Below are 16,296 nucleotides of genomic sequence, written 5' to 3' on the forward strand. Positions count from 1 at the left end.
ATCTTTTATGCTATTTTTACTGGAAAATTACCAAATAAGAGCGACTGTTGAAAAAAACTCTTTTTACTGGCTTACCAGAAATTCCAGTAATTCTTCTAGAAGTTTATAGGGGGAAAATGTTCTTCCACAAGTAAATGGAGCAGATGAGAATAAATTTCCCAAGTAATTTAGTTTTTCTTTTCTGTAGACGGAATAGCTAAGGATTTCTGAACAGGCTTCTCTGACAGTAGCTGTAATGGAAAGACCACGAGAGAACAGACCAGGGCTAGCAACACCAGAAGCTCCACGTTCATCGTAACTAGGTAGTTTCTCTTAAATCATCTTGCTCAACTTGTATCCACTTTACAGCTCTATCACCAAGACTGAAATATTGTCAATTTGAGTTACAGATCCTATGCTATGATACACAATACTTTCAATAACTATTACCAAGAAAGTCATTACGGCTAACTCTGAACTTAATGTGAATACTTCCTTACGTTGCCATAGAAAACAAAGACTCCCAATTGTCATGCTAGTTGCTATAACAAGAAGGCAGTTTCTCTCACCAAAAGGTTTCAGACTTTATGCATCAGACAACAGGCAGACCTAAGAAACCCACATGGAAAGAGAAATCAGACATACCAGCAAAAACAATCACTGTCAATATAATGAGCTCACCACCCAGTACTGTCAAGTGCAGAGCAGGCATCTCAGCGGATCTGAGCTGCAAGGAGAGTTTTACCGAAGAATGGCATAGTGGCTGTGCAGGTAGTTTGAGGGGATAATTACACTTTACCTAACCAAAGTGCACTATAGTTTAAATTGAAGTGTTCACCTCCTGCCTCAATCTGCTACAAGAGCTGAGCTGCCTTTCTCACTCCCCCCGGACAGCACTTCAGTGCTGGGAGCACCTTATGTTTGCAACAGCCTTCTACAACTATTTTAAATATAAAATGCTGTTCTTATAAAAATGCAAGGGCAGAGAATTAAAATATAATGGGATCAATCCTTGTTTATACTAACATACCATTCTGGAAGCGTAAGAAAGGCTTATGTGACATTTATTAATGCAGGTTTAGCACAAAGAAGGACTTAGCAAGTAAACAACAGAAACTAAACCAGCCATTTCATTTCATACCAGTTAAAGAACAAGCCACTGTGAATGCAACACATTAGAAACTAAGCAGTGTAACTCATACACTGTAAAAATAGTACCATCCCTCAGTTTTCAATCTGAGTTTAAAACCAAGCAAACAAAAAATGTGTGTGTTGTAAGATCTTACATGTGAAATGGATGTCCTGGAATGACACTGATGCCCTAATTTTGTTTCCTTTCAGCTTCTGTAGCACGAGTTAGGTGTAGTTTTATGAAATAAATATATTTTAGCAGAAACATGCAGATTAATTAATGATTGCCATGAAGAAAACAAAGCTGGAAGAATATTTTTATTAAAAAAAACCACCATAAAATGTGCAATTTAACAAATCATATGCCACATTTCATTCTGATAAAGGCAAGGACAATGTGAGATTTGAAGATAACAAGATCAAATAGATAAGTAATAAAAGGCAACTGTTACCTGTTTCCAGGAAGGATTTCCACTCTGGAATAATGATGTTACATTAACACAGCTAGACAATTTACTTGCTAGTATACACTGTAGAAAATTTTTCTCATTATGTTCCTACTATTATTTTCCAGTTGGTTCTGCTATTTATAGCAAATCTATCAGCACTACTATAACTGTAAAAAATACTTTGATTTTTTTCCTTCTTTTCTGCATACCGAGGACGGAGTATTTAATCTAATCTGGGTTTTTTTTAAAAAAACAAACACGCTATAACTCTGCAGAGTGAGTGATCTCAATTTTTTCCTCCGAGCCTGACCTAACAGACTTCCAAAGTAAAATCCTGGCCCCCAGTGTAATAATCTGGGGACTCTGTGAACAATTCAATAATTCTGGATATTCAATGAAATGACTGCCATCACTGGCTATAGAGTCTACCATATGTTGTCAAGGCTGTGTCACATATCTCCCAGACCAGGGACAATGGGAGATTGTTATACCAGGCTTGCTCCCATCAGAACAGGAATGATCTGGAATCATGGAATGCCAAAATTCTGGGCCAAAACAAGTTTCTGCACACTTTCTGAAGTAAATTCAAGCATAGAGGTAAAAGTACCTCACTGGCAGAATAAACTAGTTGGTACTAATGTCAGACCTGAAAGATGCACTACTTGAAAGGGTCAAGGTGAATTTCATGGTCATGGGAAGCCCTGAACAAAGATGCTCAAATAGCAGAAAAGCTGCAGATCAGGTGAGAAAGGACACTGGCAGCAGGTAGGGCTCCATGGTCTGTAAGGAAGAAAAGGTACAGGGGGAACTCCGCGAAGTACACTGATCTGAACCAAGGATGAGTCAGGAGAGTCAGAAAAAAATGTGATACAGAAATGTAAAAAGGCATTATTTCACCTATGGATTTTTCCTGGTAGTGGACATAGCCATCCTGTTTTGTCTGCAAACCATAAAACACATGCGTGCTCGGTTTTTAATTCCATTTTCACATGGTCTTGAACACCTGAACTGTAACCCTTGTTTCCCAAGATCAGAGGTCGGAAAGGAAAGGCACAGAAGTTACATGGCATTTGTAGGCCAACACTACTTCCGAGGGTCAGTGACACCACAGCTGTTTTGGTACCAGAGAACGAGGGTGCAGAAAGGGAGCCAGGGAGGACAAGGTGCCTCCTCAGCAGCAAGGGACCCTGAATGCAGTTCTGGGGTGATGGTAACTAAACGCTACCTGGTAAATCTCCACTTCTCTAGGATTGTCACACACGTACGGAAGTCATCCTACACAAACAGGTGTCAGCCAACACAAATATGTGTTTCTCCCCCACTTCTCAGGGGGCACCATTATTTCGCCCTACTTTGATGATAACTTGGGATAGAAACACAGATACATTAAGAACAACTTACGATTTCAGCTAAAGAAGAAATTCTGGTTTCTTCATGGCAGTAAGTCAACTGTGGGTATTGTGGAGAGCCAGCTGCAGCCCAGCATTCTCCTGGAGAATCTGGCTGCTCATGGCTCAGGCGGGTGCACTCTGTGCTGGGTCAGAAGCTGGCTGGATGGCCGAGCCCAGAGCGGTGGGGAACGGGGTTACATCCTGCTGGCGGCCGGTCACAGGTGCTGCTCAGGGCTCCGTGCTGGGGCCAGCCCTGTTTAATGTCTTCATCAACGATCTGGACGAGGGGACCGAGTGCACCCTCGGTCGGTTTGCAGGTGACACCGAGCTGGGGGCAGTGCTGACCTGCGGGAGGGCAGGGGGCTCTGCAGAGGGGGCTGGGCAGGCCGGGCCGATGGGCCGAGGCCACTTGTAGGAGGTTCAACAGGGCTCAGTGCCGGGTCCTGCCCCTGGGTCACACCAGCCCCACGCAGCGAAGGGCTGGGGCAGGGGGCTGGGAACTGCCTGGGGGGAAGGGCCTGGGGGGGCTGGGTGACAGCCCTGGGCAGGAGCCAGCCGTGTGCCCGGGGGGGCAGAAGGCCAGCAGCGTCCTGGCTGGTATCTGAAACAGTGTGGCCAGCAGGGCCAGGGCAGTGACCGTCCCCCTGCACTGGGCACTGGTGAGGCCGCACCTCGAACACGGGGTTCAGCTTTGGGCCCCTCACTTCAGGAGGGACGTTGAGGGGCTGGAGCGTGTCCCGAGAGGGGCAACGCAGCTGGTGAAGGGTCTGGGGCACAAGTCTGGTGAGGAGCAGCTGGGGGACCTGGGGCTGTTCAGCCTGGAGAGGAGGGGGCTCGGGGGGGACCTTACTGCTCTCTGCAGCTCCCTGACAGGAGGTTGGAGGCAGGTGGGGGTCAGTCTCTTCTCCCAGGTAACGAGAAATTGGACAAGAGGCAATGGCCTCAAGTTGCACCAGGGGAGGTTAAGATTGGATATCAAGAAAAATTTCTTCCCTGAAAGGGCTGTCAACCATTGGAACAGACTGCCCAGGGAGGTGGTTGTCACCATCCCTGGAGGTGTTTAAAAGACATGTAGATGTGGCACTTCAGGACATGGTTTAGTGGTAGGCTTGGCAGTCCTGGGTTAACGGTTGGACTTGATGATCTTAAAGGTCTTTTCCAACCTAAATGATTCTATGATTTCTACATATTTTGAGGAACTAAGACAGACCTAAGAAATGCACATTCCCTGTGCTGACTTTTGGCTGCACTGGAGAATCTCCCCCAGGGCTGTACAGTCTCTCTTGAATATGACACAACATGTGATTACTAAAATTGGTAATATTTTAGTTTATTAATGATTTTGTTTATTAATGTCTGATTTTTTTTCCTGGGGCTTTCTTTCCCACATTTTACTATCTCTGTTTTGTTCCTTGTCTTACTTTCCTTTTTCTGGACTTCCTGCATTGTGGAAATAATCAAAGACGTGCAGGAGAAACGTCTGAAGCTGATAAGCAGAGTGAAACAGCATTATTCATATATCGCTAATCATAACAATATATGAATGAGAAGACACCTGGAAGTGCTGTGTTGACAGCAACATACCTTTTGATTAAACTCTCTGGATCCTAGCACTCTGCATGCGCTGACTGAGAGTTCAGAAATAATGCGTTTGTGGTTCATTTACACACTGTAAAAAGGGTAAATACAGGGCAGATACACACAAACAACAGCCTTTCGTCAACTGAGATTCTAGTGAGGTTTCCAAATTATGGATAGGTTTCAATAAATAAGACATTTTAGGCTAATGTTAAAAGAACATTCAAATCGTAAGTACTGTTTTAGAGATTATCAATTACCAATAAGGATTTCTGTCCAGTTTAGGAACACTAAATAATATTCATTTTTAGTAAAGACTTTCACTCCCTTTCTTTTCTCTTCCTTCTATCTGCCATCCTATTTTCCATTATGGTAGCTTCAGCCTACAGTCAGAAAGCTATAGAAATGGCCAGCAAAACTATTACTCCTTTTTACTGGATAGATTTCCATAAGGCTGAAAGAAAGCTGGTTTGTAACAAATTAGGTGTGCTGAAGAGAGGCTGTTGGGATCACAGCCCCCCTGATTTTAGAAAATTCAGTTAAAGCCAGCATTGCAATGACATTCAGCAACAAAAGAAATCAATACCTTCAAACTCTGCGCTACAGACTACGCCTGCTTGGGCAGGCAAACATTCTAAAGTTTACCATCATTTTACTTCCCGCTGCAGAATACTGTGCCATACTGCACATTGCTTGGCCACCAGAGTGAAAAGGTTCATTGTAACTATCAGATACATATACATAGGCTTCAAAACTCGTATGAAAAATATTCTAGGTTAGTACTGTAGCCCATACATATCACTATATATTATTGCATAGCAATATTACACAGTCTTACACACTCTCAACGTAAAAAGTCCTACACATAACTCAAAAAAAAATAGATGTCTATGTATACTCATATATTCATAAAGATGTATTGTATGTATGGAAGAAAAAAAAAAAAATACTTCCAGAACATTAACATACTCAAGCAATAGCACTATGTCCTTTGACCCTTGGCTTGATGCTCTCCAGCAAAAAGTTTCCCTTTTTTTGTTTATACCACTATGATGAGAAGAACAAGAAACATCTGCTTCTACAACTACTGCAGCACTTTCCTCTCCATCACCCTTTCTAAATCACAGTTATGACCACCTCCTCACATAAATCCCTTCTGAAGGAGCACATTTTCCATGCATACACCACTTCTTGTACACAAAAAAATGTAGATGAATAATTTATCAATTCTTTCATGTCATAAAAGGAGCTTCTCATCTATAAGGAGCAAGGAGAAGATCATGAACACTGAAAGCAAAAGCTCAGAATCCATGTATTTCATGAAATGCTGAATTAATGCAGGTGAGGTTACAAGATGCATACAGTAAGTCAGACGCAGTTTCACCCCCTCATACCAGTACCTTCCTTTGATGTCAACAGTATCAACAGATGGGCAAGTGTTAGTGTGAGATGAACTTTACCATATGCAATTCAACAGAACTAAGCAGAGCACTCAATTATTTCATTTCTTCAAGGAAATGATGCACTAACAAAGTCATGGCCCCGTCCTTTAATGGCACATTTGTAATTCCCAGAGAAGGAATAAGACTGATTAATATAATTCTACTGCCAGTGAACACACAGAGTTCCTGACGTGAAACATCACAATCTCTCTGGAAGAGCTGAAGAATAAATCACTAGCTACATGAGTCAGAAGTCAGCTTCAATGGTCTTTAAATTAAGATGGACAAGCATATGAATGACATAAAGTAATGGCAAAAAAGAGAACTCTGAATTTAATTTCTAGAGTTGGTAAGATTCTAAGGAGCACAAGTTAGGAAAAAGGAGTAGGTCTGAAGTACAATTGATTGTCAAAGACCATCTTTTCATTACATACCACAAGTGCAACCACGCAGGTTTTCATAATTCTTTGGGTTTGGTTTTTGCAAGACCCTTGTGATATTTTTTTTGTTCAGGAAAATCATGCAGCTTCCTACTGTAAAATATTGTTCTTTATATTGGTGAAGAAAATTTTATCCAACATCCACATCTTAGAAGATAGTATATAATGATACCCAGGAAGAAAAACCACAAAAAGACATCTGTGCACAGTGTATTTCAATGAACGTAGAAGAGAATTATTGATGAACTTAAATAACCAAAGAAATTTCTTAAAATATAACTATCATAAGAATATGTGTATGAAAAAGTCCGTATGAAAATGGTAACATTTTAACTAGCTGACATGGTATTTACGTGTGCAGGGAAAAACTGTGGAAAACCAACACATTCCTGTACTTCTCTGTTGAAAGGCTTGTCACAGATTTTTAAAGAAAAAAAGTTAACTGCAAGCTAGGTTTTAATTGCAAAACTCATGGATGAACTCATTAAGGAAAAAAAAACAACCAACAACAAACCCACTAGAAGGCTACTAAAACCCTGAGCCACAAATCACTGGGTGCCAGGACAGGCCTGTCCTGCCCTTTTACTCTTGGCTGGGAAACCACTGTCTCCACTACCAGGAATAGGATGCAGAGGATACAGGCCTGCAGTCTGCCCATACTTGGTGACTCTTGTATCCATCCTAACAAGGGTCCAAATCTTCTCCTGACTGGGAAAGCACTTGCAGATATGCCCAAGTCCATCTATAGTCGGCAAAACACTATAGCGTATGCTTACTGTCCACTAAATGATTAGACTCAGAAAGTAAATCTGGTTTTAAGTCTCTCCTTACATTACTGTACTAATTGCCTTTTTGCATAAGGAACTAAAGCATCGTGGGTTGAAGTTCAAAGTCAGATGACTTAAGAGTCCAATCAGTGACATTAGAAAGTGTCAATATAAAGTATCAATGTTATTCATATTTCATATGGTCATACCACTAAATACTTCCAAAAGTAAATTAAATTGCTCAGTTAGTCAGATGACCTGGTTACTTAGTATGTCCAAATCATTTTCCTGGAGGAAGAAGTGTGTCAGGCAGCAGGACAAAATCCGCTGCAGCGCTCCTGAGTTCTGAAATCCATGTTTTCATACTGTTCATTGGGATTCTGCAGAGGGCATCTGTGGAAGTTTATAACTCTATGAAAAGAATAAAGATCCTGGTTTATGCAGTATGACTGAGTGGGATGTTCCTGCAACCCTTCAAACTAAAAGCAAAGCTGTACTGGAGTCTGTGCACATCATGGCCCTGCACATCATCACCTACTGATGGGAATTACTGCAGAAAGATAGTGTGGATCTGAGACAGCAGTGATGAACAGAGAGTGGAACTGCAGACAACATTGCTCCTCACATGACTCTTCCCCGTGTGACTGCTTATCCAAATTAGGATGCCTTTCCTTAACACATCGCTACTTTTTACAACTACGCATCTGTGCATCTGTGGGAAGATGATAGTACTTAATCTAAACCGTTCTGCATGTAAAAACAATCACATGTGAAATTCAGAAGTATTTCTCTCAGAAACAGTCAGGCTTCTTTCTTCACCAGAGTGAAGGTCACAATGCATAACATTTACAAATATGCCCAAGTACTTTGACTGCTTTACAAAGTTCTCCCATGGAAAGGGTATATATTCAAAAAAGCATAGGACTTTACAGAGGAAATCCTGCCTTCTTCATTTGACATCAAGGCCAGCTTTGCCATTGACTTCATCTGGGCCAAGATTTCACCCTATGTGTTTCTAGAGAATCTCTCGGATTCTGCCAACAGTAGCACAGTTAAGTGGCTCACAAAAAAAAAAAAAAAAAACAAAACAAAAAAAACCCAAACAGGAAACAGTCTCCATTCTCTGTGAACTCTTACAATTCAGATCAACATAATAATAGTAGTAGTAGTAGTAATAATAATAGCTTCTTACAATCTTTTCTCCCCATGCAAAACCAGGCAATAATTTCCTGCATGAAATCCTCATTTATTGGGTGTCATACTTAGGACAGTTCTACGTCAGATCATATTGTGGAACTGCTAATTAGATTCTCATGATTACTCCTCCTGATAATATACAGCAACTCCCACATTGTATGATTTTTTTTTCCAAAGTTAGTATTTTTAGCTTAAGACGTTCAGCTTACATAAAACAGCAATATTCCATTGGACTTTTTAAAAATAAATATTTTACCTTGCAACATGATAAAAGATGAAGTATTTCATTATTGCAAAGAGGAGGGTGTTTAATCAAGCACAATGTAACGGAAAATCATGAAAGCACCTTTATTTTCTGTACTTCAAAAAAGCTAAGCTAATTCCTGTAAACCGAATCAGCCATTCCCTGATTTAATCTACAAGTGAATTTTCACTGCTGAGTTATCAAAACTTTCAAACAAGAGAAATACTCAGAGTCTCTTCAGCATCGAATTATAAATAGTCGTGTCCTACCTCCACAATTCTCTCTGACTTCATTCCTAGGCAGCACTGAAGAAGCAACTACAGTCACATGGTGCATTCAAGGTCATGCTATTCTAATTTACAGAGTTATCATTGATAAATTATGCGGAAACAATGATAATGGAGTCATTAACCTTGTTCCAGCCCACTAAAGGTGTTTTACAATTAAAAAGAGAACAAAAGTTACAAAAACATAGAAAGATTTTATTGCCCAGCTTTTTCTCTCCTACACACTGCTGCAAAGTACTGTTAGGGAATAGTAATCTGTTACTGTAACGTAGATGCCTGCTGTCTGTGCTTTGTAACCAAGGGGTGCAGAGATTAGACTGAATTACACTGAAGGATTAGTCAGGTGATAAAATACACAAACCATTGACTTTTTTGTAAAAAAAGGAAATTGGATGCAGGTGGCCTCTCCCTTTGGAGAAGTAAAGGATGCCACAGCACAAGAAAGATCATTCCAGCCAGGAAGACTCTCTGAGTCCAAGAATCTATGCAGAACTGTCCCTTCCAAAAAAGCAGTCATCTGACCAGTGCTTTGAGGATCTTTTGAGCATCAAAAGTGTAGTGTGTTAACATACTGAAGTGAAACTCCTCAGAGAGATATAAACTAGGCAGAATTTAGAATTCATCCTCTCTGTCTCATTCAAGAAACCTGCAGTAATCCACAGACTAAAAGCCTGACTAACGTCCCTAATTCACACATGACAGATATCCTTATTAAGGGCGCACACATTAATGAATCACCGGTGATTGCTTTGACTTAAAGAGATACATTAGAAAAACATTGTCGAGGTGGGACAGAGACTGTCTCACATAGTAAATGAACATAACCTGAAACTGGCATTACTGTAAAGCATCTATAGGATTTCTGGGGGGAAAAAATAAATAAAAATTTAAATAGCTTAACAAACAACGTACCCTTATCTTCTTGACGCTTCCACTGCTGCTTCTTTTTGAATCCTGTCACAGTAAGACCACTCACACTAGAATTATGAATAAAAATAAAGAAACTACAGAGCAGGTTTCCTGGAGTTTGGCTGCCCAGAGATGACACTATACTGCAAGACAGAATCCATTACACTCCTTTCTAATCTTCACTTATCACAAAGTATTGTGTCTCCCTGCATTGCCTGGCTATCCAGATTCAATCTACAACGTATTGCACAACTTACCCAAAAGGACAAATAGAAAAATCCCCGATCATATCAGCATTTCGAGGTTTGACCTCATGTAGATAACTGACAGCATCGTAAAGTACATTCTGAAGGCCTGTGTGAAAGTCAAACTCTGTCTACTGATTCTCGCGTGTCAGGACAAACTAACAACTGGCAATACCCTTCGAGCATCCAGAAGTAGCACGAATGACACTTGAAACAGTAAGCCGCCAGTTACAATCAGGCAGGTCAATTACAGAATTATACCAAATGCCAGAGGAACTCTCCTCCGTGCCCTCTGAGCTGCCGGCTGTAGTTCCAGAGCAGAAGCACCGCTGATGCACGGCACCTAACACCCTCACCGGGCAGAAATGCCCAGGTTTCCCGGGGCCGATGCTGCCCGGCGGGGAGCCGTGCTTCAGCCCTGGGCGCCCGGCACCTCCGTGCCCGAGGGGCACCCGGGGCCCGGCTCCCCGGCGCAGCCCACCGCTCCTCGCTTCAGAAAGGCGGGGGGGGGGGGGGGGAGGGTAGCAGAAAGCCTTTCTGCTGCAGGCAGCCCAGCTCAGCAGTTTACAGAGGACACAAACAGACATGTAAACGGCATCCGTGGCGTCTCCGCTGGCTTTCCTGGAAACGCACTGTACCTATTACGGTGCTGGAAAAACAAACGAGGAACAGAGGAGAGGCAAAAGTAGCCCGTCCTCTCCCAAAAGTTTCTTCCTGCCTCTCCCTCCCGCTTCTCCTCAGCTCCCCGTTTCCCTAGGATTAGCGATCGTTGTCAGCAGGGATCAAATGAATGACTTTTCCGCTAATGACACTTACGCACTGCTACAGCCGCCCTCACCGCCCGCGGGGGCCGGGCGCGCAGCGGCAAGCCCCCGTCCCCAAGCCGCGGCGCCCGGAGCGAAGCACAACCAAGGGCAAGCCCCGCTCCGCAGCCGTGCCCGGCCGCCCCCCCGGTCCCCCGGCAGCGACAGCAGCAGCCGCCGGAGAGGCGGCCGGGGCCGGCGCGGCGGGAGGCGGCCGGGGGGTGCCGGGGGTGCCGGGGGTGCTGCCCGGCGGCGCGGCCCCCCCCGCCCCTCCCGCCGCATGGCGAAGCGCTGTCACTGACGCACATTTAATTCGCCCGGCTGCGGGTACCGCGCAGCGCCGCTCGCATCCTCCCCCGCCGGCGGGCAGGGGGCGGCTCCGGCGGGGAGGGGGGGAAAGTCAAACTGCAGCAACAAAGTTGCTGCCCCCCACTCCCCCAACACAGGCCCCAGCCCCCTGGGGGGGGGGGGGGGGGGCGGAGGGGGGCGCCCGTCCCCGCCTTACCTTGCTTGACGCACTTGAGCCGGATGGGGTCCTTGCAGTGCTTGATCACGGCCAGCACATCCCTGATGGTAAGCCCGGCCACGGGGGTCTCGTTCACCTCCAGCAGGAGCTCCTCCGGCACTAACTTGCTGCCGCCCTCATAGGCCACCTTGCCGGGCTTCACCTCCCCCAGGTAGGGGAACTGCCCGTTCTCGGCGCCCCCCTTCAGCTCGAAGCCCAGCTGCCCCTCCGGGTTCCTCACGATCACAATCTCGTGGACTCGGCTCGTCCAGTGGCTTTTCTTCTTCAAGCCCTTGGACATTGCCGTGGGGATGCTCTGCCCGACTCCCTCCCTGTACGCCGTGCTTCTTCCCTCCCTCCCTCTCTTCCCCCCCCTCCCCGGGGCAGCCGGGCTCCTCCGGGGCAGGCTGGGGGCGGGCGGGGAGCGGCGGCGGCTGCTGCCGGCCGGCGGGAGGGAGGGCGCGGCGGCCCCGCGGGGCTCGGCAGCTGGGTCGGGGAGCGCCTCTCTGCCCTCTCCGGCCGGCTTTAGCTGATATCCATGGCAGCCGCAGCGGCCGGGACCCTGCCTGTGCCTGGATGTACTAGTTGTAGAGAAACTGGCAGCGGGGAGGGCGGGCGGGAGGGAGGGACGGCCGCGGCGGGGGGAGGAGGGGGAGGAGGAGGATGGCGAGGAGGAGGAGGAGGGCTGTCGCTGTCGGTGCCGGAGCGAGGCGGGCGCTGCCTCGCCGCTCCCGCCTCGCCTGACCCGGTAGTGAAGGCCGAGAGAGAGGCTGCCTGGCACGGCCGGCAGAAGGCGGAGAGCGGCCCGGGCCGGGGCGGTGGAGGCGCCCGGCGGGCAGCCGAGGACACCCGCGACCCCCGTCCCGGCCCCGGCCGAGAGGGGGCGCCTGGGGGCAAGATGGCGCGGGCAGCCCCGGCCGTCCGACGCCGGCTCCCCGGCTGCCTCAGGCGCTCGGCGCCCGGCCTCCCCCTGCTCCGGGCCGCTGAGCCCCCTGCCCCACCGCAGCCCCCGGGCGCACGCCGGCTGCAGCCCTCGGTGTCCTGCTGCTGGAGCTCCGCAGGCCGGCCGAGGTGAAGAGGAGGGGGGATGCGGTGGCCCAGTAGTTCTGCCCACGGCAGGGAAGGCCCCAGCGGCTGGCGAGCTTCGAGTTGCGGCCAGGAGAACAAGCGACAGCCGCTGATTGCGAGGGAGGATCTCCGCGTGATGGGCGCTGGCAGCGCGGTGCCCCGTTCGGAGGTCGCCCGCTGCAGTTCATTGCGCGGGGCAGGGGCGCAGCTCTCCGTGCTGGTTGCTGCAGCCACCTCGGGCAGATGGCTCAGGCGGGCGCTGCACCTGAGGGGGTGTAACAGGGCAGGGCTGGCAGGTTTTTCTAGAAAACCTACTTACCATCACCTGCCAGATGCTCACTCGGTTGCTGGCTGCTCCTTGGCCTTAAACCCCAAGTGACTGTCGTGGCCAAAGCGCAATGCCTGCAGGCCCCGGTGCCCCGCGCGGGCCGGGCTGTGGGGTCCCTGGCTCCGCGGGTGACACTGTGACCTGCCCCTCCTGGGGGCCAGCCCTGTGATTCCTCCTGTCGTGTGCCTAACGTGTGTGAGCAGCGGAGTGTAGCAGTTGGCATGCCTTCCTCAGAAGCCTGCCTTGCCTAAAAAAATAGTTTCCGTCTGAAGGGGAGCTTGACAAAATGCAGGCAGAGCAACCTCCGGACTTCAAGAGGCATCGCTTTTGTGCCTGTGGGATATGGGGGAGTGGGCTGTGCGAAGGCCAGGGTCTGCAGACAGGGTGCTGGATGGGGGAAGGCAGGAGAGATTTCGTGTGTGTTACAGCACGTGATTTAAAGCTGCTCAGATATTTTTAAAATTTCAATAAAAGTGACTCTGCAATGAAATTTTTCACAAATTGTATTGCTGTTTTCCCTCTAGGTTCCTATGGAAACAGGCCTTTATGTGATCATGCTTGGCTGTGTCTCCTTTACTTCTCCAATAACTTTTGAAGCTGTTGGGCAGTTTCACCCAAATCTATCTCAAATATAATTAAGCTATTTCATGAAAATAGGCAGCTGGTAGGGCTGAGAGATCCTGTAAATGTCCCAAAGGCTGTAACATGAACTTGCCTCTTATTAAATGGTGATTCACATGGTTGAGAGACCATATAAATGTCTTGGTAATGAGAAAAGTTTCAATTACAGCTCATTATCAGCCTCAGTATAAGTCTGTGGGAAACCAAAGTTCTTCAGTTCATGTCCTCCCAGAATTACTTGTTTAACATCTCCGTGGGCTCAGAGGTGCAATAGACACATGCAGGGGGGGAGAAAGCAATGAGAAATTTACTGAAGTCTGTATCCTGCAAGTCATTTCACCTGCTACTCTATGTGGGCCTGGCCAGTGCTGCAAAGCTTTGTAAGTGAGGGGCTTCTCAGAGGTGGGATTGAACAATAAAAAAACCACTAAACCAATACCCCACAAAACTGGAAATAAGAGATCCACAAGCACAGATGGCTGAAGATGGCAGAGGAATTGGAAACCTACTTTGGAAGGTACTAAGAAGTTTTCACTGGTGGGGCAAGAATTACAGTAACAGTCTCCTTTTCCATAGACCATCAGCAGTAGTGTCCTGCTGCCACTAGCAGCAGGGTCTCTGGTCTGGGCAGAAATGGGCTAAGACACTTGGAAAGACAGCAAGAGAGTTTTGCTTTTTAGTTCAGAAGTGGGGTAGGAAGCGAATAACTAAACCCAGGAATTGCAAGGCACAACATCTTGTTACCCTTCAGTTTCCCAAACGTTTCCACGGTTGCCTCTTTGCTGAGCTCTCTGTTCTACTACAGCCCATTCTAGTAGGGTGGTCGTCATTTCTTAATTTAGAGTTTATAGTCATGCTTCTAGTATAGTATTGCAGTTGTTGATTCCTCTGATAATTAAAAGTAAATTTCTAAATAACTCCCATGTTCACGAGAATATCTGTACAGCACTAGGGCATCTGCCAAAAACACAGCTTTTAAGAAGCATGTCAGGAAATATCTGAAATATTTCTAGGAGATGGGAGAATGGAATCCTGTGGGTGTTATTTACCTATTTCTTAGGAGTCTCCGATAATTTATTGATTCGCATTTTTGAAGTGCTCATTACCATTTCAAGTCATATGACATTATCACTAGGTAATACATAGATGCCTTGCTAAATAAGTGGTGGTGCAGACTCCCATTTTAAAGGGCCTACAGTCAAAGCATTTCTGATTTAACATGCGTTGTGAACAAATCAAGCTGAATGAACTCTTAATTTCTAACTGTTTTAGATAGTTGTATTCATCTAAAATAATACCATGTGGGGCTGGTGGAAGTGGTGTTAACTTTGCTTTCTGAAGGTGGGCAGCAGTGTGAGCCAGACCCCAGCGCAGGCATCCGCAATTTGGCAGAGAGGTGGGGGGTAGATGGAAGGAGCCTTAGCAGTTTTCCCAGAACAGAGCTGCATGTTAGTTGATCTTTGTACTAGGAAAGTATGGCAATTTTCAGGTTTAGAGATGAACAAAAGTTGGTGAGCAGAACGGCAGGTCATACCTGTTAAGATCAGGATAGAGTAAAGGACGTTGTAATAAAAGGGTGGCTGAGGGATACAGTTTTTCTCTGCAACGTTCTCTTACAGGGGGCATAAGTTTTTAGAGTTTTGGGTTGGCTGTGTATGGATAAAGTCTTGCCATTGTATTGGCACTGGTTTATCTTCTTGGGTTCTAGAGCAGTAATGCCACGAATGGAAATGCATAGTTTGCTTTGGTGTTCTATTTGAAAATATATCTTGAGGAAATTAAACCTCATCTAAGGTCCTTTTGCAGCAGCTACACTCTTTCAGATTAACTGTGTTTGTTTATACAGTAATAGAGGGATAACTGTAAAATAAGATTATCCTTGTCTCTGACAGAGCAAGTGTCCCAGCATGTCGCTGGGCGGTGGGGTGGGGGTGGCGAGTCTGCAGTTTCTGCCTGACCCCTGAAGAGCCTGAAAAGGACTTTGTGACTTGCCAAGATCTTTCTGTTAGTCCCTTCTGTTGGGTTTCATCCCAGGAGGGCATGAACTGATCCTCAGTGTGAATGTAAGGGTATCTAACACAAGGGATTTCCTGTGCGTAGAAGTAACAACAGCACATAATGAAACACGTTTAACAAATACAACACAAATGTCTTTTCTTATTCCTTTAAATCTGAGCCTGTAAACAGAGGAACCATTGAGTCACTGTGCTTTTGGGAGTAAAGTTGAGCACATGAGTAAGATGAAGTCTGAGACTTCAGTAAATAAATGTATTTTGTTGCTGGAAAGTAATTCTTCCTACTGTAACACTACAGATTCGGTAAAAAAGTAACTGAGTTCCATTTGTGTTTTCAGTATGGCACTTTTTTGGATAAGTGAATTCGTCAAATAGAAACTGATGTATCACTTGCGTCAAAGGGGAAAAATACACCCATTACCTGCAATTATTTATGCAGGAATTGAGTTCTTTACCTTGTAATTGTGTTTGTAACATTGGACTTGAACTCAGGAGACATTAAATTTCCTCCTTCTTTGGCACATGCATCCTATGTGACTAGATGCTAACTACATGACAATGCCATCTCTTTATTTTTTCCATTTTAGTATGGGCATAATTTCCATTTTCCCTCATAGTTTTCTATTTAGCAGGTCAGCTACCCGAAAGTCTTAACTCCTGCATGAGGCTTCTCAACACTACAGCCTCGCTGCACCACAGGACGTATGCTCATCTAGGACTTGGGCAGAATTCAGATGTTTAAATCCAAATTCACAAATATTTTGCCTATGCCCTCAGTTGCCTGAGAAGGTTGTAATAGCTAATCTTCTCACCAGTGGTGCTCCAGATTGTCTTAGCTGATTTCACTGCCTTCTACTTGGAGTTTTAAATGCTTTCCTTGGAATTCTGAGAAGATTC

The 16,296-nt window shown here is 45.8% G+C and overlaps 1 protein-coding gene across 9 annotated transcripts in view; it reads right to left on the reverse strand.

Moving 5' to 3' along the window:
• The window catches only part of MAGI2 (membrane associated guanylate kinase, WW and PDZ domain containing 2), a 755,449-nt gene extending 743,496 nt beyond the window's left edge, over positions 1 to 11,953 (reverse strand). For 5 of the 9 annotated variants that reach the window (XM_037389568.1, XM_037389566.1, XM_037389564.1 and 2 more), the window contains exon 1: positions 11,368 to 11,951. In XM_037389568.1, coding sequence (XP_037245465.1) covers positions 11,368 to 11,668 — 301 coding nt within the window. In that variant the 5' untranslated portion in view covers positions 11,669 to 11,951. Of the gene's footprint in view, positions 1 to 11,367 lie in introns of all 9 variants that reach the window. The other 4 variants (XM_037389565.1, XM_037389571.1, XM_037389569.1 and 1 more) reach the window with 2 other exon arrangements.
• Positions 11,954 to 16,296: the final 4,343 nt, after the last annotated feature.

This window comes from Falco rusticolus, chromosome 5, assembly GCF_015220075.1.
Source record: "Falco rusticolus isolate bFalRus1 chromosome 5, bFalRus1.pri, whole genome shotgun sequence".
In the NCBI taxonomy this organism is placed as follows: domain Eukaryota; kingdom Metazoa; phylum Chordata; class Aves; order Falconiformes; family Falconidae; genus Falco; species Falco rusticolus.